We start from the raw sequence: 26,435 nt of genomic DNA, 5'->3' as shown, positions 1-26,435 counted from the left end.
TTGAAGATCTTTTTTGTACAGTTCTTTTGTGTATTCTTGACACCTCTTCTCAATATCTTCTGCTTTTGTTAGGTCTGTACCGTTTCTGTCCTTTATTGTGTCAATCTTTGGATGAGATATTCCGTTGATATCTCTAATTTTCTTGAAGAGATCTCTAGTCTTTCCCATTCTATTATTTTCTTTTATTAAAATGAAGATTAAGAGACCTTGTTCCTCAAAGAGGGAGCTAATGCCTGCATAGGGCGAGTTGTTCTCTCCACAGCGGGGCGCACTCCTGCTGGACATCCCGTCACAGACATCCCCCTCTTTTCCTGGCCCCCAGCCGTCTGGGTTTCCCTCTAGTGTCTCTGACTGCTCCTGTGCATCACTTCTCCTTCTAGGCTTGGAAGTGCCCAGGTCGCGTCACTATTTTTTCCCCTGCTCACTGACTTGGTGGTCTCATTCAGTGTCCTGACTTATACGTATCTGTGCTGAAAAATGTCTCTGCAGGACCTCTCAGCTGAACTCCAGACTTGTGTGTCTAACTGCTTACTCTGCACACCCCTAGACAGTGAACGTATCTGTTCGACTGTCCACGGCTGATGGCACAGCTGAACTCCAGCTCTTGACCAGCACACCAGCTCACCCACAGTAAAGGCAGCGCCATCCTTTTAGCAGCGTGGCCAGAATCTCGGGGCTCCCTGATCCTCTATGTCTCTCATAGCCCGTATCTGATCCATCTGCCAATCCCCGTGGCCCTGCCTTCCTCACACCCTGGCCCAGCGTACTGTCTCCCTACCTGGATCATTGAAGTTGCTTCCAGCCCACAGCTGGCCTCTGGCCCGCTTGTCAGAAGGAGTGTGCCACTCTGCTGCTCAGTCCACCGATGACTCCCCATCCCACTTTGTGAAAGGAGAAGGCAGGGTCCTGGGAGCTGCTCAAACACCTTGCTTAGCCTGGTCCTGCTTCCCCAGCCATTTCTCCTGATATTCTTCTGCTCCCGCCTCAGGGCCCCCTTTCTGATCCAGGACATGGGCCTCCTCCTGCATCCCAGCCCACATATCACCATGCCGCCTCCTCTTCCTCAGGTCTTTAGTCCTTTCAGAGATGTCACATTCTCAGTAAGGCCTTCCCCAGCTTCAAAGTCATGATCCCCAATACTCTGTATCCCCTTCCTGTTCATCTTTTGCCTTAGCACTTATCACTAATACGGTCTTGATTTACTTATTTACCTTATCATATGTCTCACGTTCCTGTAATGAAAGCTCCTTGAGTGATGATAGGGATTTTTGACTGTTTGATCTGCTGCTATATGCTCAGTATCTAGAAAAGTACCTGTCAGGTCACAAGAGCTCAGTGAATGTTTGTTGAGTGACCACAGTGCCAGCAATGTAGTAACAAGTGTTACTAGTAGCTTCTGAAAGAATATTTAGAATACCATAGGGTATGTATTCTCAAAACATAATTTAATTATGAAAGAGATACTTTTGTTCTTAACCTTAATGTTCAAGGTCTCTCTCTGCTCAATTTTCACTTCTCCACATTAGTTATCCCTTAAGCAGAGTGTTGCCTTTAATGCAGCCCTCCTTTTATTTTTCCTAGTATCGCTAAATGCTGTTATCACCTCCCAACTATGGAGTCAAAGGAGAGACTCAAGAATAGTGTTATAGACCTTCCAAGGCAAATTCACCACAGCTCTCCAGCTTGTCTAGCCTATGGAGCTGTCATGTTCTAGGCTATAGAACACTAAGGGTAACTAAAAAGAGAAAAACCATTTCATGATCTTTTAAATGTTTCAGGTGCAGGATATTATATAACTCTGGTAAGAAAACCACATTGTGACACAGAGAAGATTTCTCTTCTGGTTTACCAGCACATACCAAATGCAGTTTTCCAGTCTAGCATTGGAGAAGAGCTAACATTTATCCTTCCTAAAGAGAGCGCACACAGGTATGGACCTGAGAGGGCTGGAGTCATTTTTTGCATGTGCTCAGTGTTCAGTCATCTCTCCTGTCCCTGTCCTCACCAAGGGCTCTCAATTCTGTAATGGTTTGGATTTCTAGGCCTTTGATAGAAGGCAATGGCAACCCACTCCAGTGTTCTTGCCTGGAGAATCCCAGGGACGGGGAAGCCTGGTAGGCTGCCGTCTATGGGGTCACACAGAATCGGACACGACTGAAGCAACTTAGCAGCAGCAGCAGCAGCAGAAAGACACCACACTCCAGCCAGAGTGCACTTGAAAATATAGGACTCTGTTGTTGTTTAGTCACTAAGTCACATCTGACTCTTTTGCAGCCCCATGGACTGTAGCCCGCCAGGCTCCTCTGTCCATGGGATTTCCCAGGGAAGAATACTGGAGTGGTTTGCCATTTCCTTCTGCAGGGGATCTTCCTGACCCAGGGATCGAACCTGCATCTCCTTCATTGGCAGGAGGGTTCTTTACCATCTGAGCCACCAGGGAAGCCTTGTGATCATGTTCCCTCCCTCCTTAAAAACCCCTGATGGCTCCCAGCTGCTTTCAGATTAAAATAAAATTATGATGGCATCAGAGGGGCCCTTGACTGTGTGAACTCTAATTACAGGCACCCAAGTAACTGGGCTCAGATGAAAACTGTACTTGATTTTCCTTTATATTACAGTTGACCCTTGAACGACACAGGTTTGAACTATGTGAGTCCACTTATACCTGGATTTTTCAATAAATAGGTTACTATGGTACTGCACTACCCCTCGTTTGGTTAAGTCTGTAGATGCAGAACATTTGGACTGAAACTCCAGTACTGTGGCCACCTCATGTGAAGAGTTGACTCATTGGAAAAGACTCTGATGCTGGGAGGGATTGGGGGCAGGAGGAGAAGGGGACAACAGAGGATGAGATGGCTGGATGGCATCACTGACTCGATGGACGTGAGTCTGAGTGAACTCTGGGAGTTTGTGATGGACAGGGAGGCCTGGCGTGCTGTGATTCATGGGGTATCAAAGAGTCGGACACAACTGAGCAACTGAACTGAACTGAACTGAACTATAAAGTTATAAGTGGATTTTCGATGTGGGGTGGGAGCCAGGGTCAGCCTTGTAATTATTTCAGACCTCAGACTCATTCCCAACATGTCCCTCTCTCCCTCTCCTCAGTCCTCATGTTTCTTTTGGATAGGAATCTTAGTTATACTTCATTGAGAAAGTAAACACCATCTAACAAGTACTCTATTTATCCCTTTTAACAGACCTACAAACTTGCTTTTTTCAACACCAGCTCAAGTACTCAGCCACTTGGTCTTAGGAGTTTGCTGGTTTGGTTATTTCCTCTTTCATCTACATCATCTACTTCTCTTCTTTGGCTCATGTCCATGAACATATTAGTGTGCTCTGGAGATACACTGTCTTGAGCCTGCCTCTCTTTCCAGCCACCACTCCATGTCCTGTAACCCTGCGCAGGTGAAGCTCTCTAAAAATAGGTTAATCATGTTGCCTGCTTTATCTCATTGCCCATGAATTACTCAGTCTACTTCACAGTGACTTTCACACCCTTCCATGCAAGCTGGAAAAATGCCTATTCAGGTCTTCTGCCCGTTTTAAAATTAGGTTGTTTGTCTTTTTGATATTGAGTTCAGTGAGCCATTTATATGTTTTTGGATATTAACCCCTTATCAGTTCAGTTCAGTTCAGTTCAGTCGCTCAGTCATGTCCGACTTTTTGCGACCCCATGAATCGCAGCACACCAGGCCTCCCTGTCCATCACCAGCTCCCGGAGTTCACTCAGACTCATGTCACATACTATTTGCAAATATTTTTTCCCATTTCAGTAGTTAATCTTTTTTTTTGTCAATAGTTTCCTTTGCTGGTGCAAAAGCTTTTAAGTTTAATTAAGTCCCATTTGTTTTTGCTTTTGTTTTCTTTGCCTTAGGATATAGATCCAAAAAAATATTGTTATGGTTCGTGTGAAACTGTGTTCTGCCTTTGTTTTCTTCTAGGAGTTTTATGATTTCTGGTCTTCCATTTAGGTCTTAGTCCATTTTGAGTTTATTTTTGTATATGGTGTGAGAAAATGTTCTAATTTCATTCTTTTACATGTAGCTGTCCAGTTTATTTCTCAGCACAGCTTAACAAAGAGACTGGGTTTCCCCATTGCCTGTTCTTGTCTCCTTTGTTGTAAACTGATTGGCTGTAGCTGTGTGGGCTCATTCTGGGTTCTCTGTTCTGTTCCATTGATCCACTTGTCTGTTTCTGTGCCAATACCATACTGTTTTGATTACTATCGCTTTATGTGATACTTCCAACTCTAGTCCTTTTTTTTTCTCAAGATGGCTTTGGCTATTCAGGCCCTCTTATGTTTCCATACAGATTTTAGAATTATTTGTTCTAGTTCTGTCAAAAATGTCATTGGTATCTTGATAGAGATCACATTGAATCTGTAGATTGCCTTGGATTGTATGGTCAGTTTAACAATAATAATTCTTCCAATCTAAGAACAAGTGTATCTTTCTACCTGTTTGTATTGTCTTCAGTTTCTTTCATCAGTGCCTTATGGCTTTCCAAGTACTGGTCTTTTATCTATAATGTTTTTATCTATATATGCTATAATGTTCTTTATGTGATGGTAAATGAAATTGTTTCCTTCATTCTCCTTTCTGATAATTTTTTGTAAGTGTACAGAGCTCTGTGTACAGAACAGAACAATATAGAACAATAGAGTTCTGTATATTAACTTTGTATCCTTTAAATTTTACAAATTCATTGATGAGTTCTAGTAGCTTTTTTATGGCATCTTGAGGATTTTCTACATATAGTATCATGTCACCTGATAATGGAGACAGCTTTACTTCTTCCTTTCCAATATGGATTTCTTCTATTTCTTTTCTTGTCCAATTGTTGTGGCCAGGACTTCCAAAACTATGTTGAATGAAAGTGGTAAGAGTGAGCATCTTTGTCTTGTTCCTGATCTTAGAGGAAATACTTGCAGTTTTTCACATCAAATGTGATGTTAGCTGTGGGCTTATATGTGGCCTTTATTATGTTGAGGAACGTTCCTTCTATTCCCACTCTGTGGAGAGTTTTTACCATAAATGGATGTTGAATTTGCCCAGAAAATTTTCCTTCATCTGTTGAGACAATCATGTGAGTTTTATTCTCTAGTTTGTTAATGTGGTGTATCACATTGATTGATTTGCAGATACTGAACCAACACTTGCATCCCTGAAATAAATCCCACTTGATCACAGTATGTGAACCTTTTAATATGTTGTTGAATTCAGTTTGCCACTATTTTGTTCAGAATTTTTGCATCTATGCTCATCAGTGATATTGGCATGTAATTTTCTTTTTCTGTGTGATATCTTTGTCTGGTTTTGGTATCAGGGCCTTATAGAATGAGTTTGGAAGCATTATGTCCTCTGCAATTTTTTGGAATAGCTTGAGAAGGATTTTTCTTCTCTAAATGTTTGGTAGAATTCACCTGTGAAACCAGCTGGTCCTGGACTTTTGTTTGTTGGGAGTTTTTAAAAATTATTTCTGATTCAGTTTCATTACTGATAGTTGATCTCTTCATATTTTCTATTTCTTCCTGGCTCAGTCTTGAATTTCTGTGAATTTGCCCATTTCTTCTTTATTGTCCATGTTATTGGTGTATGACTGTTCATATAAAGTTCTTATATTCCTTTGTGTTTTCGTGGTGTCCATTGTAGCTTCCCCTTTTTCATTTCTGATTCTATTGATTTTGGCCCACTCTCTGTTTTTCTTAATGAGTCTAGCTAAAGGTTCATCAGTTTATTTATCTTTTCAAAGAAACTCCTCTTAGTTTCATTGCTTTTTTCTATTGTTTTTGGTCTTTATTCATTTCTTCTCTAATATTTATGATTTATTTCCTTCTGCTAACTTTGGGTTTTGTTTTTTCTTGTTCCTCTAGGTTCAGTTTAGGTCATTTTAAAATTTTCTTGTTTCCTGAGGTTGGCTTGTATCACTATAAACTTCCATCTTAGAGCTTCTTTCTTTTGCCACATCATGTAGATTTTGTATTATCGTGGCTTCATTTTCATTTGTCTCTAGGTATTTTTAAATTTCTTCTTTGATTTCTTCAGTGACTCATCAGTTGTTTAGTAGCATGTTGTTTAGCCTCCATGCATTTGTGGTTTTGCAGGGTTTTTTTTCATGTAGTTGATTTCTAGTCTTATAGTGTTTTAGTCAGAAAAGATGCTTGATATGATTTCAGAGATGAATTAATATTTACTTTGCACCTGCAGTGTGCTAGGTGTATATTTGATTTATCCTTACAGAAAGTTTTGAAGTAAATGGTATTATTTATGCTCATTGTTCAAGTTCAGAGTCATGAAGCTCAAGAGGGACAGAATGGAGACTTGAACAAATATCTTCTTAACTCCATAGTCCGTGCTTTTTCCTTTGTAGAAAGCCAAGGGTAATAAGGAGGGATTCAACTTCCACCTTTGATGAATAAAACTGCTCTTCCCTTCCAGCTTTGAAGCTCTGTTTACGGACTTGGAACTGAGGCAGGAAGAGCTGGGCATTGCCAGCTTTGGGGCCTCTGTCACCACTATGGAAGAAATCTTCATTCGGTAAGTGAATACAAAACCATAGATTCCAGGAATCTTAGGGTTGGAAGGGTACTTAAACGTTGCCCAGTGTTTAAATCCTTTCTGTAACATCCTCACTGAATAGTCTTCCAGCCTCTGATATTCATTAGTGTAGAAAATACTGAATATAATATCATCCAACAAACATAATTTTAACATAAATTCCTAGGAATGAAAAGCAAAAAGTGGCATTGTATCAGTTGGGATGCTTTTGACTCTAAGTAACAGATAAACCGAACTCGACTGGTTTAGACAATTAGGAAGGTTTATCATCTCATTTAAAATAGCACTGAAACATGTATATTATCATATGTGAAATAGATTGCCAGTCCAGGTTCGATGCATGAGACAGGGTGCTCAGGGCTGGTGCACTGGGATGACCCTGAGGGATGGGATAGGGAATGAGGTGGGAGAGGGGTTCAAGATGGGGAACACATGTACACCCATGGCTGATTCATGTGCTGCTGCTGCTGCTGCTAAGTCACTTTAGTCATGTCTGACTCTGTGCGACCCCATAGATGGCAGCCCACAAGGCTCCCCCATCCCTGGGATTCTCCAGGCAAGAACAGTGGAGTGGGTTGCCATTGCCTTCTCTAATGCAGGAAAGTGAAAAGTGAAAGTGAAGTTGCTGAGTCTTGTCCGACTCTTAGCAACCCCATGGACTGCAGCCCACCAGGCTCCTCCATCCATGGGATTTTCCAGGCAAGAGTACTGGAGTGTGGTGCCATTGCCTTCATGTGAATATATGGCAAAAACCACGACCATATTGTAAAGTAATTAGCCTCCAATTAAAAGAAAAAAAAAAGATTTCCCAAGGTAGGGCAGCTCTGGCATTGGCTGATTCATCCACCAAGCTATTTGAATGAAGCAGGAATGCTGGCTCAGTGCTAGGAAGGCTTTGAGGGGGCCTCCCTGGTAAACTTCCCAGGCAGCCACACTGGGCCATAAAGTGGCAAGGAGACCAGGTCAGTATTATTTTACCCAGTCTGGTAATGTTTGTCTTTGAAATAAAATATGCAGGCTATTTATGAGTATTATTTATGATATATTAAAATTTATATCTATCATTTTTTAAAATATCAAAGAGGACACTAATAGATGCAGAAATATACCATGTTCATGGATCGGAAGAATCAATATAGTGAAAATGAGTATACTACCCAAAGCAATCTATAGATTCAATGCAATACCTATCAAGCTACCAATGGTATTTTTCACAGAGCTAGAACAAATAATTTCACAATTTGTATGGAAATACAAAAAACCTCGAATAGCCAAAGCAATCTTGAGAAAGAAGAATGGAACTGGAGGAATCAACCTGCCTGACTTCAGGCTCTACTACAAAGCCACAGTCATCAAGACTGTATGGTACTGGCACAAAGACAGAAATATAGATCAATGCAACAAAATAGAAAGCCCAGAGATAAACCTACACACCTATGGACACCTTATCTTTGACAAAGGAGGCAAGAATATACAATGGAGAAAAGACAATCTCTTTAACAAGTGGTGCTGGGAAAACTGGTCAACCACTTGTAAAAGAATGAAACTAGAACACTTTCTAGCACCATACACAAAAATAAACTCAAAATGGATTAAAGATCTAAACATAAGATGAGAAACTATAAAACTCCTAGAGGAGAAAATAGGCAAAACACTCTCTGACATACATCACAGCAGGATCCTCTATGACCCACCTCCCAGAATATTGGAAATAAAAGCAAAAATAAAAACAAATGGGTTCTAATTAAAATTAAAAGCTTCTGCACAACAAAAGAAACTATAAGCAAGGTGAAAAGACAGCCTTCAGAATGGGAGAAAATAATAGCAAATGAAGCAACTGACATCTAATCTCAAAAATACACAAGCAACTCCTACAGCTCAATTCCAGAAAAATAAACGACCCAATCAAAAAATGGGCCAAAGAACTAAATAGACATTTCTCCAAAGAAGACATACAGATGGCTAACAAACACATGAAAAGATGCTCAACATCACTCATTATCAGAAAAATGCAAATCAAAACCACAATGAGGTACCATTTCACGCCAGTCAGAATGGCTGCAATCTAAAAGTCTACAAGCAATAAATGCTTGAGAGTGTGTAGAGAAAAGGGAACCCTCGTACACTGTTGGTGGGAATACAAACTAGTTCAGCCACTATGGAGAACAGTATGGAGATTCCTTAAAAAACTGGAAATAGAACTGCCATATGACCCAGCAATCCCAGTGCTGGGCATACACACCAAGGAAACCAGAATTGAAAGAGACACGTGTACCCCAATGTTCATTGCAGCACTGTTTATAATAGCCAGGACATGGAAGCAACCTAGATGTCCATCAGCAGATGAATGGATGAGGAAGCTGTGGTACATATACACAATGGAATATTACTCAGCCATTAAAAAGAATACATTTGAATCAGTTCTGTTGAGGTGGGTGAAACTGGAGCCTATTATACAGAGTGAAGTAAGCCAGAAAGAAAAACACCAATACAGTATACTAACACATATATATGGAATTTAGAAAGATGGTAATGACAACCCTGTATGCGAGACAGCAAAAGAGACACAGATGTATAGAACAGTCTTTTGGACTCTGTGGGAGAGGGGGCAGGGTTGATTTGGGAGAATGGCATTAAAACATGTATAATATCATATAAGAAACGAATCGCCAGTCCAGGTTTGATGCAGGATACAGGAAGCCTGGGGCTGGTGCACTGGCATGACCCAGAGGGATGGTATGGGGAGGGAGGTGGGAGGGGGGTTCAGGATGGGGAACACATGTACACCTATGGCGGATGCGTGTTGATGTATGGCAAAACCAATACAATATTGTAAAGTAAAAAAAAATAATAAAATTAAAAAAAAATTTTTTAATATATAAATTTATTTATTTTAATTGGAGGCTAATTACTGTACAATACAATATGTCTATCATTTTACCTTATATTTTCTACTGTTGAGTCTGTATGACATTCTCTCCCTTTTATGAATTATTTTTTTCTCATTCTGTAGTTTCCTCCCTACCCTACACTAGTTGGAAACTGTGTATTCTTATTTTATTTTTTTAATGGTAAGCCTAGATATTGAGATGCACATAAGTAATTCATCAAAGTCTCAGGGGAAGTAATATCTTTACTCTGCTCCTGGAAAATATCAAGGCTTTGAAACAGTTTAATTTTATTCACACACATCCTACCATTACCGACTTATACATTATACTATCATTATATATTTTAATTCTCTTTTTTAACTCCCCAGAACATTATTGTTTTATCAAAGACAGTGGTCGTTTAAATTCATATACATGTTCAGCTTTTTCTGTGTTTTTTTTCCCTTGTGCTTCTTAGACTTTCCTTCTGCCTGAAGTACATTCTGTCCCATGTCCTTTACTATTTTTATGCTGGTGCCAAACGCTCTCAGTTATTTTGGTCTGGAAATGATTTTGTTTCTCATTTTTGAAGGATATTCTCCTTATCCATTCTTTGGCATTCATTCATACCATAGCCACATATTTTAGATGTGTTTCTTATAAATGGAATATAGCTGGAGTTTAAAAAGCATTAATTTGTATATCTTTATCATTTAAGTAGTTCTTTGTTGTTGTTGTTCAGTTGCTAATTCATGTCCAGCTCTTTGCGACCCCGTGTTCTGCAGCACGCCAGCCTCCTCTGTCCTCCACTATCTCTTGGAGGAGTTTGCTCAGATTCATGTCCATTGAGTCCGTGATGCTATCTGACCATCTCATTTTCTGCTGCCCCCTTCTTTTGCCTTCAATCTTTCCCATCATCAGGGTCTTTTCTAGTGGGTAATAAACTTCTAATCTATTTAGTTTTAAATCTATCATATTACTCAGTGTCTTCTATTTATCCCATCAATTCCATATTCTCTTATTTCCTTTCTAGTCTTTGGAATTGATTTAGTGGGTTTTTTTTTTTTTTTTTTGCTTTATATTTTCTCCTCCGTTAGTTTAGAATTTGTACATTATCTTGCTCTTCTCTTCTTGGTTACCCTAAGATTTCAATGTGCATTTTTAGCTTATTAAAGTGTACAATAAACTAGCACATTTACTTGCATTCCAGACAATGCAATGTGTAGCACTCTTAAATTCCATTTGTTCCACTTTTGCTATGTGGTATTTATTCAACTATTTCAATTCTGTGTATATTTGGAAGTCTGTAGCACATTATTGTGCTTTTGTGCAATCAGCATTCCTTTAAATTTAGCACATATTTACCCTTGGCATTGTTCTTACACTCTTAAGCATCATTCACCCTTAAGCTTCCATCTCGGGCTGTTTTCTTTCTGCCCAAACAATATCTATTTCCTTTAGTGCAGATTTTCTGATCTGATGAAGTCTCAGAGTTTTTGTTTGCCTGAAAATATATTTTTGGCCTCCATTTCTTAGAGAATTTTCCCTTGATACAGAATTTTACATTGTCAGGGGTTGTTTTTAATACTTCTACAATGTAATTCTAATTTCTTCTTCTTAAAACAGATTTGTTGGGGTATAATTTACATACTGTAGCATTAACCAGTAATTCACACCATATAGTTTGATAGCTTTTAGTAAATTTATGGTGGGACCATAAGCCAACATTAGAACATTTTCATCACTCTGGAAAGATCTTCCATGTTCATTTGCAAATATTCCAAATATTCCTTGTTCCCATTTCTAGTCCAAGGAAACCACTAGTCTACTTTCTGTCTTTATATATTTACCTATTATGGACATTTCATAAGAATGGAATCATTTGGATTCATATGTAGAAAATCATACAGTATGTATTTTATGTCTGGCTTCTTTCACATAGAATAATTTTTGGAGGCTCATTCATGTTGTAGCATGTATAATAAATACTTTGGTTTTTTTATTGCTGAATAGTTCTCCATTATATGAATAGACCATTTTTGCTTATTTCTTCCATTCTATTGTCTTCTGACTTCCATATGTCTACTGAGATGTCAGCTGCTAGTATTATTATTATTCTTTTAATGCAGTCTGTCCTTTATCTCTGGCTGCTTTTAATATAATTTTTTCTTTGCCTTAGGTTTTCAACATTTTTACGGTGCTGTGCATTTGTGTGGTTTTCTTTGTGTTCTGCTTAGGATTTTTACCGCTCTTCACATTGTATTTTGCTGGTATTGGTCAGTTTTGGAAAATTCTCACCTAATCTCTCTTCTGATCCATCCTCTCCACTCTTACTGAGACAGCTACTTACACACAACTTTTCCCTTTCAGGTGTCTCATGTCTGTTATACTCCTTTTTGGGCTTGTATTGATTATCTGTTGCTGCTAGCAAATTACTCTGAAACTTAGCAGCCTTGAAACAACAAACATTTGTTACCTCACAGTTTCTGTGGGTCAGGAGCCCAGGAGCAAGTAGGTAGGAGATTCTGGCTCAGATCTATTTTGAGGTGGTTGGAAATGGCAACCCACTCCAATATACTTGCCTGGAAAATCCCATGGACAGAAGAACCTGGTGGGCTACAGTTCATGAGGTCTCAAAGAGTCAGACACAACTGAGCGTCTGAGCATGAGCATGTAGTCGAGTCTCCAGCCGGGGCTGCAGTCTATAAGGGCTCACTTGGGGAAGGATCCACTTTCACGTTCACTCCTGCTGTTGCTGGCTGGCCTCAGCTGCTCATGATGTGGGCCTCCCCTTCAGCGTGCTGGAATGACCTTGTGATATGGCAGTTGGTATCCCCCACAGCAAGTGATTGGAGAAAGATGACCAGATGGAAACCATGTTCACTTTGTCACCTAATCTTGGAAGTGTCATTTTATCACGTTTGCTATATTCTGTTTACTAGAAGTTGGTCACTAGGTCCAGCTCAAAGTAAAGGGGAGAATGTTAGCACAAGTAACGAAGGGAAAAATAAACAAGTAGAACTACCTCAAAATAAAGCTTCTGCACAGCAAAAGAAATGATCAACAAAATGCAAAGGCAACCTACTGAATGGGAGAAAGTATTTGCAGACACATATATGATAAGGGGTTAGTATCTAAAATATATAAAGAATTCATACAATTCAATAGCAAAAAAAATCCAATTTTTAAATAGGCAGAGGGCCTGAATAGACTTTTTTCCAAAGGAAATATTCAGACAGCCAACAGGTACATGAAAAGGTGTTCAGCATCACTAATCATTAGGGAAATGCAAATCAGAACCACAGTGAGCTATCACTTCACACCCACTGGAATGGCAGAGAGACAGGAGATGACAAGTGTTGGCAAGGATATGGAGAAAAGAGAACCCTTGTATTCTGTTGGTGAGAATGTAAATTGATATACAACCACTATAAAAAGCAATATTGAAATTTCCTCAGAAAAATTAAAAATAGAACTATCATATGATCTGGTTCCACTTTATGGTTATATATCTAAAGGAAGTGGACTGACTACCTCAAACATGTACTGCCATGTTTATTTTAGCATTATTTACATGGCCAAGTTGTGGAAACAACCTAAGTGTCCATCAGCATATGAATGGATAAAGAAGACGTGATTGATACACACACACACACACACACACACACACTGTTTGGCCATAAAAATTTTTTTTAAAAGAGGAATCATGCCATTTGCAACAACATGGATGGGCCTTGAGGGCATTACGCTCAATGAAATGTCAGGCACAGAAATACAAGCACTATGTGATCTCACTTATATGTGGAATATAAAAAGAATTCACAGAAACAACAGATTTGTGGTTGCCAGAGGCTGGAGGCAGGCTTCCCTGATAGTTCAGTTGGTAAAGAATCTGCCTGCGATGCAGGAGACCCCAGTTTGATTCCTGGGTTGGGAAGATCTGCTGGAGAAGGGATAGACTACCCACTCCAGTATTCTTGGGCTTCCCTGGTGGCTCCACTGGTAAAGAATCCACCTGCAATGTGGGAGACCTGTGTTCGATCCCTGGGTTGGGAAGGTTACCTGGAGAAGAGAAAGGCTACCCACTCCAGTATTCTGGCCTGGAGAATTCCATGGACTATATAGTCTATGGGGTCTCAAAGAGTGAATACAACTGAGCAACTTTCACTTCCACTTTCTTCAGAGGTTGGAGGCAGGAGTGTGGTAATTGGGTGAAGGTGATCAAAAGTTGTAACCTGCCAATCACATGGTTTTGGTTCCCCTGGCAACCAGACCCCATCTTGTGGTGCTTTCCCAAGTCCACATGACAAAGGACACTCTTACGGCTCTCTTCACTTAGAAATTTGCAAGAGTTTTAGGAGCTCTGTTCTGGAACCAGGACAAAGAACAAATCTATATTTCTTATAAATAACAATAATCACAGAGGGAAATAATAAAAACTATTTCCTCATGATTTGGTTACATTTTACTATTATCAGTGCTCTTGAGGTTATTTTTATGTCTACTTACACTGTGTGATGTGCCGGGGTCCAGCCCCGGCTGATCCAGGGTATTCGAAGCAGGGACAGCGTCGGCAAGGATCAGGATACAATAGCTTCAATTAGATATTAATTAGAGATGTAAAGACTAATAGAATGAGAATAGCTCAGTAGGAAAATTCAGTGGAGAAAAGAGGCTGAGTAGCTTGGTTTACGCGGGAGACCAATAAAACTTCAAGACAAGAAGCTTGCACCACTTACGTAGGCCACAGGCGTCCTTCCGTTCTCCCGAAGGAGAGGAGACACTGAGGCCTCCCCGGTCGGATCTTAGAAGCCCAGGCAAAATTAGTAAGCTTGGTGGGTTCCACGCTCCAGATGGAGACTCAGCCAGAGTGAGAGAGAGAGTGACATGGGGAGACCAGTATTTCGAGAAACTGATCCCAATTCTTTATTTTCCATGGTCTACTTTTATACACTGAGATGTTATGCAAAAGTCACACGGGGTCAGCAGTCCTGACTTTTATCAAAGTCAGGTGTTTCATACAAATGTATACAGAGGTCTTAGAGGTGTTACATCATCTTCTGGCCAGGGGGCCTGCTGACAATTTATGACCTTCTCCTTGTGACAGCGGTCAGTCAACCAGAACACTTATTTCTCCAGGGGTGATTATTCTTAAAACAGATGCCACCCAAATAAAGTTGCATTCCTATATAGGGTGAGGGTGTAGTGGGTTTTAATTAAGGAAAGAATTTACTTAGCCTAAGGTCTAACGTGATTTATATCAAAGGTTAATACTTATTTCTTCTATATATTCATTAATGTGTGTAAGGGCAGGGGATGTGGAGACTTAGCAACAAACATTGGCTCAACAAATGAAAAACCCTTCACCAATACAATTTCTAATCAGCCCATTATACTTATACTAATAGTTTTCTAACTTTTCTAAGGAACCTGTTTTTAGAAGGTTTAAAGTATCTCGTGCCTCTCGCTGTTGGGAAGCTGTGAGCAATCACATGCGGCTGGACAAGCCTGTCAGGCAGGCCAAAGAACCTTCAGAGGAGTTTGTAGGTTAAAACACTCTTGTCACGCCCAGGAGTTTTTATTAACTGGAGCTCTAAGTTAACTCCTTCTCCGAAAGAGGTGGTGGGGGACAGCCCCCCGTAAAGTCAGAGGTGTAGGTGAGAGCACAAAGTAGTAAAGTAGGCAGGCTCTGGTTATGGGGGTAGATGCTCGAGGATTTCCAGGGGGACTCCTGAGGCTCGATCCTGCCTTTGCGTATGTCGAGCCTCCTTCCTCATGACCTTTGCCACGGGCCAAGTGCCTCACTCTGGCCCCCAACAGTGATGGAAGCATTATGTTGACAATTTGAAATCAATACTGGTGAGAGTGTTTACAACATGAAAATTGGTAAACACTATAAATTGGAGTTTATTTCTTTGTTGACTGTCTAGATTTAGAAAGTAATGACTGAGAAAATGTTAATAGTGTGAAGTAAGCTTCAAAGTATGTCCTATCTGAAGCAATTTCATTAATAGAATTTGAGGAAATACTCTTTGAGTTTTTTAAATGTGTTATTTAGTCCAATAAAAATGTTACTCACCTCGTGGATGAATGAATGAAGTTTTGATATAACATCTTTGTTGTTTCAGTTTTGTCTTAATCATTAATGTTAATTAAAACATCAACCAGTGTTCTTGTCCAAACTACACTTAGAGAACCACACACCACTGCCTCCTTTCCGCTGCCACATAAGGGCACTATCCTGTGAGTGGACCGGACCCTCCAGCCCCAGTCCAGCCTTCAGGCAACTGTAGCCTGGCCGAGAGCTGGACTGCATCTGCAGGAGAGACCTTGAGGGAGAACCACTCAGCTGAGCCACCCCCAGATTCCCAACCCACTGGAACTGTGTGAGATTGTAAATGCTTACTGTTGTTTCAAGATGCTAAGTTTTGGGATAATCTGTGTCACAGCAATAAATAACAGTTAATTTACTGTCCTTTGCAGAACTGTACTGGAGGGAAAATGAACCAGTTTATTGAATTATATTCTTGTGACAAATTCCCATCAATGGAATAACTAGCTCAAAGACTATGAGTAAAAGTATGTTTTTTGACCTCATACTTTGCTGAATTTTACCCTGAGCAGGGGTTCGGCAAACTTTTTTCTAAAGGGTCAGAGAGTATATACTTTAGGCTGTGTAGGCTTGGTCGCATAATCAAGGGTATTGTGTTGTTGTTATTCAGTTACTGAGTCATGTGTGACTCTTTGCAACCCCATGGACTGCAGCACGCCAGGCTTCCCTGTCCTTCATATCTCCTGGAGTTTGCTCAAACTCATGTCCATTGAGTTGGTGATGCTATCCAGCCATTTCATCCTCTGCTGCCCCCTTCTCCTTTTGCCTTCAGTCTTTCCCACCATCAGGGTCTTTTCTAATGAGTCAGCTCTTTGCGTCAGGTGGCCAAAGTATTACAGCTTTGGTAAATACTTTAGGCTGTGTAGGAATGGTCACGTAACAAGAGTATTATGTAAGCACTTAATTAACCATGTAACAGCAATTTACAAATGTGAAATCCTTTCTGAGCTTGTCCCATACCAAAACAAACCTTGGGCTGGATTTGGGCCACTGGCCATAGTTTACAAACCCCAGACCTGGAGTGTCAGAAACGCCACATTTTATAATTTATAGTTTTGCTCATAAAATACATATTAAGTGATATTATATTTTTGTTTTAATTTGTGTGTGGTATCTTTTAAGGAAAATAATGAAATCTATTCAAGCTAGTGTTGCCTCAGTTATTTGGAGAAGCCATTGGTCCGTTAATTCAGTTGTTAGTTCCTTTTTAAGCCCTTTCTAGCCAGTATACACTTGCCAACAGTATGTAATCTCAGTGTGGCTTTTTTTCTCCTCATTGTTTGCGTCCTAACTTATTTTTTTCATATCTTACATGACTTTCATCCTTTAAATCTGAACAAAATGGAATGTGTTGTGATGTTGAGAATTCTCATTTCTTTGTGTTTTTGGTTTGGTTTAGGGTTAATAAGCTGATGGATTCCGACATAGACCTGCAGATCATCAAGCTTCCCTCCTTCCATTCTCATCCACTGGTGAGCAGAGTTCCTGTCAACAGGATTAGACGTCTTCATTCAAGGATTTTCTCAATACCATCCGGCCTACCCATCCATCCTAACACCGGGGTGAGCAGATACATCAATGCAAGAAGCAGGTTTCTGTTTCATTCCTGGAATCATGATATTATTCTGTCAAGACATGAATGTCAACCTTTAATAGGGGCTTAAGAAAAACTGCAGATTTTAGACATAAAAGATTGGCTCTGCTGGATTTCAGGAATACCGTGCTCTTTGCTCCAGTTGAAAATCAGAATGCTGGTGTTTTCTGACCAGGATCAACCCAATGAAAGGAAGTATCAGAAAAGCTCATAGAAAGGGTGTGGCCATTTCTTTCACCAGAAAAAAGCAAAAGTAAAGCACTAAATCGAGCTTGTCTGGTGGCTCCTTGTTGAAGAGCCCTTCTGCCAGCACGGGAGAACAGGTTCAATCCCTGACCCGGGAAGATCCCCACATGCTGCGGAGAGACTAAGTCTGAGCGCCCCAACTGCTGAGCCTGCACTCTAGAGCTTGGAGGCCACAACTACTGAAGCTCAAGTGCCCTAGAGCCCAGGCTTGGCAACAAGAGAGGCCACCGCAGTGGGAAACCCATGTGCCACACCTGGAGAAGGGCCCCAGCTCTCCTCAACTGGAGAAAGGCCCACACAGCAGCAAAGACTCAGCACAGCCAAAAACAAATAGATAAGCATTAAAAAAAAAAAAAAAAGAAATTATGAGACTAAGCTTCTAAAAGAAGCATTAAATCTGCTGTCCAAAAAGCATATTTAACCTTTCTTTTTAGTCTTTCACTATGAAACAAATCATACATGGTACCACCTGAAATTAAAAATTTTTAAGATTTTTTTTGATGTGGACCATTTTTTAAATTCTTTACTGAATTTGTTTCTGTTTTCTATTTTGGTTTTTTGGACACAAGGCATGTGGGATCTTAGCTCCCTCACCAGGGTTTGAACCCGCACTCCTTGCATTGGAAGGTGAAGTTTTCATCACTGGACCACCAGGGAAATCCTTAATTTAAAAAAAAAATTCTTATGAAATACATGGGCAACCTGTATTTCATACAGGTTTTAATGCTTAAAAAAGAATGTTGATATATGTTTTATATAGTTGTCTTGATTTAGCTATCTATAAGGTATACTACAAAATAATGAAATTGGTTTTCGTGGATTGCATGCATGCATGCATGCTCAATCACTTAGTCGTGCCTGACTCTTTTGTGACCTCGTGGACTGGAGCCCACCAGGCTTCTCTGTCCGTGGAATTTCCCAGGCAAGAATACTGAAGTGGGTTGCCATTTCCTCCTCCAGGGGATCTTCCTGACCCAGAGATCAAACCTGTGTCTCCTGCGTCTCCTGCATTAGCAGGCAGGTTCTTTTCCACTGAGCCACCAGGGAGCCCTTTCATGGGTTAGTGAAGAGGACTCACTGTTTCATAGTCTTAAATCACCTGTTCAAGGGGAAGCTGCCATCCATGGAGCCCCCAGTTGGAAGGGGTCTTGGGGGTTATCTAGACCAGTGCCTGTCCTACACAGGAGGCTCTTCTCCAACCCCAGGAAGGATCTATCCAGACTCTACTTGGCCAAGCTTTGCTTTTGAAAACAACTCCAGAACCTTCCCAGGAAGTATTTCTCAGAGCGCCACCTCCAGCAGGGTGAGAGCAATGCCTTTTGGTGAATGGTTGAGAGGAAGGAGCCTCAAATCCAAATGTGGGAGACATAGTGGGTGCTTGGGAAAGGCTTTCTGGGGTGTTTTGGTATTTGGGAAACCTGAGGCTTGAAGGCTCCAGTCTGCCCAGCTAGCGCAGCGCCAGTGAAAGAGAAGCTGATGTGAGCCTGTGGCTCTGGGCCCAAGGCTGGATCTTGGGATCTCAGTGCACATGACTGCACACTTTGATATTCAGTGTCGAAGCCCAGGGACCTCTCTATGCATGGCCTGCATCCTTCCACAGGTGCATCTGTGGGCGCATTACTAGAAGTGGAATCTCTTCTCTTTGACTGGGTGGATGTCAAATTAAATTTATTCATTCAGCTCATTTGTTTTCTAAAAAAGTAATATCCAATTAAAATGCCAGCAAGCAATGGCATTTCCCTCCGCCTGTATCCTCATCAACATAAAATTTTTGCCAATCTGACAGGTGAAAAACAATGTATCATGTTTACATTTGGTGTCTGCTTAGATTTCTCTTTCAAACTCTTTCCAATCTGTGCCTTCTTTTTCTGCCATTAAATGTTAATCTAATAATTAAGTCAAAGAATTTTAATTTGAAGCAATTTTTGACACAATCAAAATGTTAGACATAATATGAGAGAATACAGTTGAACATGAGCCACTTCACTGCCTGCCAGCTCCTACCTGTGACCATGTTAATGGTATGTCCTTCTTTTTTTAAATTGTAGTTCAGCCTTCTCTGCCAACAGTTCTATGCTATGTTCTTGAAAAGGGCTACCTATTCTTGGCGCAACTGGATCATGATGCTGTCAATACAGATCCTGGTGCCTCTGGTCATTCTTAGCATCAGCCTCTCATTCCTCAACTTCGATATAAGCATGGACAACAGCCCATTGGAGCTGACCCTAAAATCATATGGTCAAACTATTGTTCCATTCTACATTTCTCCGAACTCCAGGCTGGGTCCGCAGTTTCTAGACCATCTGACAGATGTGCTTATGGCTGAGGACCAGAAACCTCTGGAGCTGCAAAGTAAGTACCAGGCCCAGTAAAATGGGGCAGGAAGCAGGCCCATTGCTCCCTGCAGTAAAGCCATGTGCTTCCAGGCTACATGATGCTCTCTGAAGTCAGAGTGTGTGGCTAGAAGCCTCAGAAAAAATCTTTCAAAAGTAACAGGAAAGGGAAAGTTCCTAGAAATGGGACCAAGTTGTGTCTTTCTAGGGACTAAAGCATGTCCAAAAACGAAACAAATGTTCCGTTATGTTTGAACGTGTTGAGAAGAGATTTACACTTCTGCCAAGGGAGTTTGTGGGTGATTTGGTGATAGATGGGATAAAAACTAAGCAGATGAGAAAAGGAGAATAGTATTTCCTTCAGAGGGGCACAGGTGTACAGAAGAAAGAAACATGTCATGGTGTGCTACTTGGTTCAGCTGTGAATAATTTCTACTTTTTCATAATGAATGTCAAACTGACTACTGGTTAAACTGAATTTATGATATAACTCTGGGGCAGGTGGGGAGAGGTGGGGAAGGCCCTAGGAGGTGGGGATAGTCCTCTAAGAGAGCCAAGTACTTGCTTCCGAGATAGACTGTCAGTGGAGAAATGGACTATTTAGCGATCCTGAGAAGCACAGACTGAAAGAATTCAACATAGTTGCCCTGGTGAGCAGGAGCCAGGGACAGTGACGCGGAAGGCCATGGCACTGTCATCTCTCATTGTAAGTTTTGTATAATTATTTGATTTTTAAAATTATATTGATGTGTTATTTTAATTTAAAATGAAAATTTTAAGGATTTATTTCTAGTAAAGTACAAGAGATCAGCTGCAGAAATGGTTGGGATTGTAGTGTCTTGCCTCTCCCAACCTTGGTTTCCTCACACTGTCACCAGAGGGTCCCCAGGGGAGTGCCCATCAAAGGTGCTTTGCACTGCAACACTGGCACTCAGTAACCCTCAGCCACCAGTACAGTGATCATTCCAGCATAAAAATTCCAGGGTTCTTGGTCAGTCAGCCTGTGTGCTAGAAGCGTGGTGATGAACAGCTCTCAGAGAGCTCCTAGCCCAGAGGTCTTGTGGATAAGCAGTAATCCAGAGGCACAGTCGGTGATGCTCACATAGACATAGCTCAGCCTCAGAGGGTCAGCGGGCGTGCCTGAGTTCAGAGCCTCTGGTGTGAATGGGGGCTGCACAGCAGGGAAGCCTGAAAGATGCCTGGACAAGACTTCACTGCTGTTCCAGTCAATGAAAAGAAAACTTTCTTGAGGCCTCAGGCCTGAGAGGTTCAGGCAGGAGGCAGCCCTGCAGGCCAAGTGGATGACTGGAAGTCGGGGCATGGCCACGACAGGAGGACCCCACTGGGGATGTGTGTGGGGCTTGGTGAGGAGAGAGATGTTCAGGAGGAGCCGCGGTCCTCCCTGCCTCGCGGGGCCTGGTGCGACCCGCTCAGTGGTCTATTTTCTTCCAGGCCCAGTGGAAGCGTTCCTCCTGAAAAAGTTAGAGGAGGAGCCCGAGGTCTTTGACCAGAACTACCTGGTGGCCATTTCTTTTGACGACATGGAGAACCACACCGTCGTGACAGCGCTGTTCAACAACCAGGCGTACCATTCCACGGCCCAGGCGCTGGCGTTGGTGGATAACGTCCTGTTCAAGTTGCTCTCTGGGCCCAGGGCGTCCATAACGGTTCTGAACCACCCTCAGCCTGAGTCGAGCATGGAGACCGCAGAGGACATCCTGTATGAGTATGTGCGGCTTTCCTTTCTCCTCGCTGAGCTTCTCCCTTTACCGCCAGCTTCCTTCCGTTTTGTCTCTTTGTTTTAATTACAAATTGTTATTTTGGAATATGGTTGCTTTGACTGGTTCTACTTAAATGACTGCCTCTCTTTTTATATCCTGCCTTTGACAGGGGCCCTAAAGGACATTATCTTGTCATCAACTTGCTTTTTGGAATGGCTTTCCTTTCGAGTTCCTTTTCCATCTTGACAGTCAAGGAGAGAGGCCTCAAGGCCAAGCAGGTCCAGTTCATCAGCGGCGTCCACGTGGCTACGTTCTGGCTCTCGTCTCTGCTATGGGACCTCCTGTCCTTCCTTGTCCCCAGCCTGCTGCTGCTGGTGAGCTGCATTGTGAGGGGCCCCTCCCCCCAACCCCCTGTGTCCAGGGGACTGGCCTTGGGGCCCCTGCAAAGAACCGGGACCCAACCAGAAGTCTAGGCTGGCAGCTCTGCCCCTGATGGGCCACGTGGCTGTTAACGCAGCTTCCTCAGTGACCCTCAGTAAGAGGTGATTCCCGTCCCAGCGTCATTAGGAGCAGGGGGCCTGCTCTGGGGTCTCTAGGTGGTGACTTCCCCAGAGCTGCTGCCTCAGGATGGTAAGACAGTGCCCTGGGGACAGGTGTAGCCCACCAGGGCACGAGCGGTGCAGCCTGGAGCATGTCCTCCCTGGTTCTGCCTCTGTGCTCCTCATCTCACTGCACTGGTGTCCTCTGCATGGCCAGAGGAGTGAGGGAAGGGCGGTGCTGCTGCAGTCCTGCCAACACCTTGTTTACCTTATTAAGAATAACTTGAGATTATCGTATCCTTTCTCTCGTGCTTAGGGCTGACTCTTAGTGACTTTTCCAAATTCTGCCCCACTTTCCCCAGGTGGTATTTCTATACTACGATGAGGAGGCTTTTACACACAAGGAGAATGTCCGAGCTGTCTTCTTGATGCTGATGCTCTATGCCTGGGCCATCATCCCCTTCATCTACCTGACCAGCTTCTGCTTTGAGAATGCGGGGAACGCCTGTGTCAAACTCATCATCATGCTGACCTTTCTGAGCATTGGCCCCTTTGTTCTTGTCTCGGTCACAAGTGAAAAAGGTGAGGCCTATCAGGTCTACACATCACACAGCTTTAACCCTCCCTTTGGCAGCCACACAAGTCGTGCCTGTGAGAGCACGTGTCTGCAGGGGCCTGCGTGAGGCTCTTCTCGGCAGTGGTCGTTGGAAGAGCCCCAAACCATCAGCGTTGCAGACATGCACCTCCCGGGGGGCGTACACTCAGCACGGGCTGCGGTGCGCACAGACGGCATAACCGGGTGCTGCCTGGACGAGGCAGCCCTGAGCTCGGAGCTGGGGGTCCACTGAACAGAGACCAGAGGGGACCTGGAGCAATGGGGACAGCCGTATCATGACTGAGATGTTGATTACATGGGCAAAAATACTTGTCAGAATCACCGAACTGTCCGCTGGTGATCACGCACTTCACTGAAACAGACTGCCCCTCAGTTTGAGAGAAGGTAATGAGAGACTTCTGTAGAATTCCATGAAGAAGAAAAACTGGGAACAAGAAAGATCTGATTGCCAAAATAAGAATTTAGCAGAGGGGTTGGAAAATAAAGGCAATGAATTTTCCAGAAAGTAGAACAAAAAGTTAAGAGAAACAGAGAAGTTGAGAGAAAAGGCAGGTAATGTGACAGTAAATGCAGGAGATGCTATTTGTATTCAATCAATGAGCCTTCCAGAAAGAGAAAACAGGAAATCAGGTTGAGGAAACGACCCAAGAAACAAAAGAAAATTTCCCAGAGTTGAAAAAACCAGACTTCAAGATTGAAAGGGTTTATCAAATGTCCAACACTGAATGAAGAGAGACCCAAACACTTCCTGAAAGACAAGGGTTTCTGAACTGAGTTCTGTCGTCAGGCAGATGGGGGGACAGAGCAGAGACAACTTCAGGTGGGCAACAACAATTGAACCCATACCCCACTTTCTTGGAGAGCTAGTCAAGGATCTCAGCCAACAAAGTGCAGAAGTAAAGCGAAGGAGGAAGAAAGCACAAGAGCCAGAAGAGGATGAATCCCACCTCGGAGTGTGGCAGAGGAGATTCCGCAGTCGGATGACTAGGTAGGGGTGGTTTGTGGCCTCTCCTCCGTCCTCAGCCAGTGCTGGAGTAGGACCCGCAGAGAAGGAAGGAAGGAAGGCGAATAAGCAGGAGCTGTGAATACCTGTCCCTGTGATCACATGTGGGATTGTCAAGCACTCCTCTCCTGGGTGTCGGAAGATGGTCACTGACCCGGGAGGGTCTGGGAGCCGCTGTGGCTGGCTGTTCACCCCAGGCAGGGCTGTCAAGACTGCCTTGTGGTTAAGTCTGTCTCTATCCCACCCAGGAGCCACAGAGCTGAGTTCGGGCAGTTTCCCCGCTCCCCTCTACTTCAGTCTCCAGGGTAGATTTCCACATTTAGACTTCTACAGAGACAGCGTTAAGAGGACACGAGCCACTGTGCCTCTTCCCCAGGGCCATACCTGCCCCCTCTGCAACTACCCACCGGGGCCTGGTCTCCGCAGGTGCAACTGTCTGATCACCAGAGCCATGACCCTGATGCCTCAGCCACAATGTGGAGCCACGACTTCTGAGCTGTGCCCCCAAACGGTGCTTCCGTCCCCACAGGTGGACCCTGGCTCTGCTGCTCTGAGTCCTGGCCCAGGAAATGTTGGTCTGGAGACCTCACATCCAAGTTCAACTCCTTGTACGTCGCAGTGGCCTCCACTGACAGGAATTTCATAAATTGATCCCCCAAAGCTGTACTACTCTAAATCCAAGCCCTGAGAGTAGAGTCTGTTTTCATATGAGGAGTCTGTTCAGCCTCTCTTCAGGGAGTCTGAGGAAAGTCACATGTCCCCGGGCTGTCTTCCTTGCAGGCCCCCCTGATTTGGAGCGGGTGGTGTATCAAGTCATGAAGCCTGAAATGAAAGCTCTAATCCCACCTCCTTGTTGGTGGAGATGGGTTGTGGTTTGTGCAGGGTGGCAGCTGGTGGCACATGGAGTGGCCTGGGGTTAGCACCAAACAGCCTGTGGGGTGGGAGAGGGCTGTAAGCGCAGCCCCATTGCAGGTCCGTTCCCACGCAGCACACCGAGCTCATCTTCTTACAGATTAATTTGCTTATGAGTAGCATAGTTATTTCGCAGAGCAGTTGTGTTTATTTGTTGTAAATATTTAAAGTATTTTAAATATACCAAAGGTTATATATAACCTTGTTTGTTATTTCTTCACTTTCCAATATAACATAAAAAATAGGCTTCTGTAAACTCTTAAGAGTCCCCAGTTTCTGTATTTGTTTTAGGACCAGACAACTTACTGACCTCTCCTTTATTTCTTTTTTCTAATTGAAGTATAGTTGTTTTACAATGTTGTGTTAAGTTTTGCTGTACAGCAAAGTGACTTAATGATTTACACATATATGCATTCTTTGCCATCATGGTTTCTCAGGGGATATCGGCTGCAGGGCCCTGTTGTGTGCAGCAGGGCCTTGGTGCTCATGCGTCCTGTGCATAATAGTGCGCGTCTGCCGAGCCCGGCTTGCTGCCCCGCCCCACCCCTGTGGGACCTTGAGTCTGTTTTCTTTTCTTGTTTCTTTTTGCCACAAAGCTTGTGGGATCTTAGTTCCCAACCAGGGATGGAACCCATGCCCCTTGCATTGGAAGCACAGAGTTCTAACCACAGGACCACTTTGGTTGATTCTTGTGGCTTTTCTAGGTATGTGATAATGTACAGCATCTGCAAATAATGGTGGTTTTGACTCCACAAACTCTCCACACAGCAACTGTGTTCTCCTTATCTACTTGTAAAATGACACTCTAATAAATCCAAAGCTGGTGCCCCAGGCTTTCCTGTCTGGCCCTAACTCATTTGTAAGCCTCCAGCCTTCAAAGCCACGACTTCCACAAGTGCATCCCCTACTGCAGCCATGCCATGCTGGTTTTCTCAAACACACCAAGCTCTTTCTGACTTGTCCGCATAAACAGTTGGAATAGAAGTAAAATGACTTCAGGAAGTACTGCAAAAGAAAAATAGTTACAGCTTAGAGGCTGGGTGACTGCCTCAGAAGAGGGAACACTGGGAGTCAGGGAGAACCTGATTTCTGGTCTTGGGCCTGGGAGTGTGATGAGCAGAGACAGATACAGCCACAGGTAGAAAGAACAAGCCCTTTATAGAGGAGAAGAGGCCCAGTGGGCCTAGAGAGTCGCTGGGGGATGTACCCACTTCTTCCTGAAAGAAGGGTTAATATTTTCTGTTCCCCTCACAGACCTTGGCTACACAGAGATCTCAGAGTCCCTGGATAACACGTTCCTACTGCTTCCAGGCCATTGCCTAGGGATGGCTTTAGCCAACCTGTACTACAACTTTGAACTGCAGAAGTTTTGCAAGGTCAAGAGCTTGGACCAGATTGAGTGCAGTAAAGTTTGTGAGTATGACAAACAGATTTTTGTTAATTACATTGTTTTTTAATTTTTAAGTTTTACAATGTTGTGTTGGTTTCTGTGCTAATTACATTTTTATTAAGATATAATTCATATAAAATTCACCCTTTTATAAAGTATACAATTCATCGGTTTTTGGTATATTCACAAGGTTGTGCAACCATCACCACCATTTAATTCCAGAACATTCTCGTCACCTGGAATAAAGAAATGTTCCATCCATTAACGGTCACTTCCCATTCCCTTTTCCCCCAAGCATCTGACAACCAATAATCTACTTTCTGTCTCTATGGATTGGCCTGTTCTGGGCATTTCTTGTAAATGGAATCACTGTGTGACCTTTTGTATCTGGCTGCTTTCACTTGCAACAGTATTTGTAAGGTTCATCCAGGTTGTGGGGTGCATCTCTACTTTGTTCCCTGTTATGGCTGGATAATATTCCATTGTATGGATGGACTACTGTTTGTGTATCCGTTCATCAGCTGATGGACATT

General features: G+C 42.7%; 1 protein-coding gene across 1 annotated transcript in view; it reads left to right on the top strand.

Annotated features, from left to right (window-relative positions):
* The window catches only part of LOC147345629 (ATP-binding cassette sub-family A member 17-like), a 107,753-nt gene that overhangs the window by 61,576 nt on the left and 19,742 nt on the right, over positions 1-26,435 (top strand). The window contains exons 16-23 of the mRNA XM_086376388.1: positions 1,779-1,929; positions 6,447-6,545; positions 16,948-17,110; positions 19,437-19,740; positions 21,174-21,447; positions 21,612-21,816; positions 22,344-22,563; positions 25,767-25,925. Of these exons, the coding sequence (XP_086232514.1) occupies positions 1,779-1,929; positions 6,447-6,545; positions 16,948-17,110; positions 19,437-19,740; positions 21,174-21,447; positions 21,612-21,816; positions 22,344-22,563; positions 25,767-25,925 (1,575 nt within the window). The remainder of the gene's footprint in view (positions 1-1,778; positions 1,930-6,446; positions 6,546-16,947; positions 17,111-19,436; positions 19,741-21,173; positions 21,448-21,611; positions 21,817-22,343; positions 22,564-25,766; positions 25,926-26,435) is intronic.

This window comes from Bos grunniens, chromosome 25 (assembly GCF_055505025.1).
Source record: "Bos grunniens cultivar Pamir isolate PY7600 chromosome 25, Bosgru_T2T1.0, whole genome shotgun sequence".
NCBI lineage: Eukaryota > Metazoa > Chordata > Mammalia > Artiodactyla > Bovidae > Bos > Bos grunniens.
Note: the sequence above shows the minus strand (reverse complement) of the source record. Positions and strands in the feature narration are given on the sequence as shown.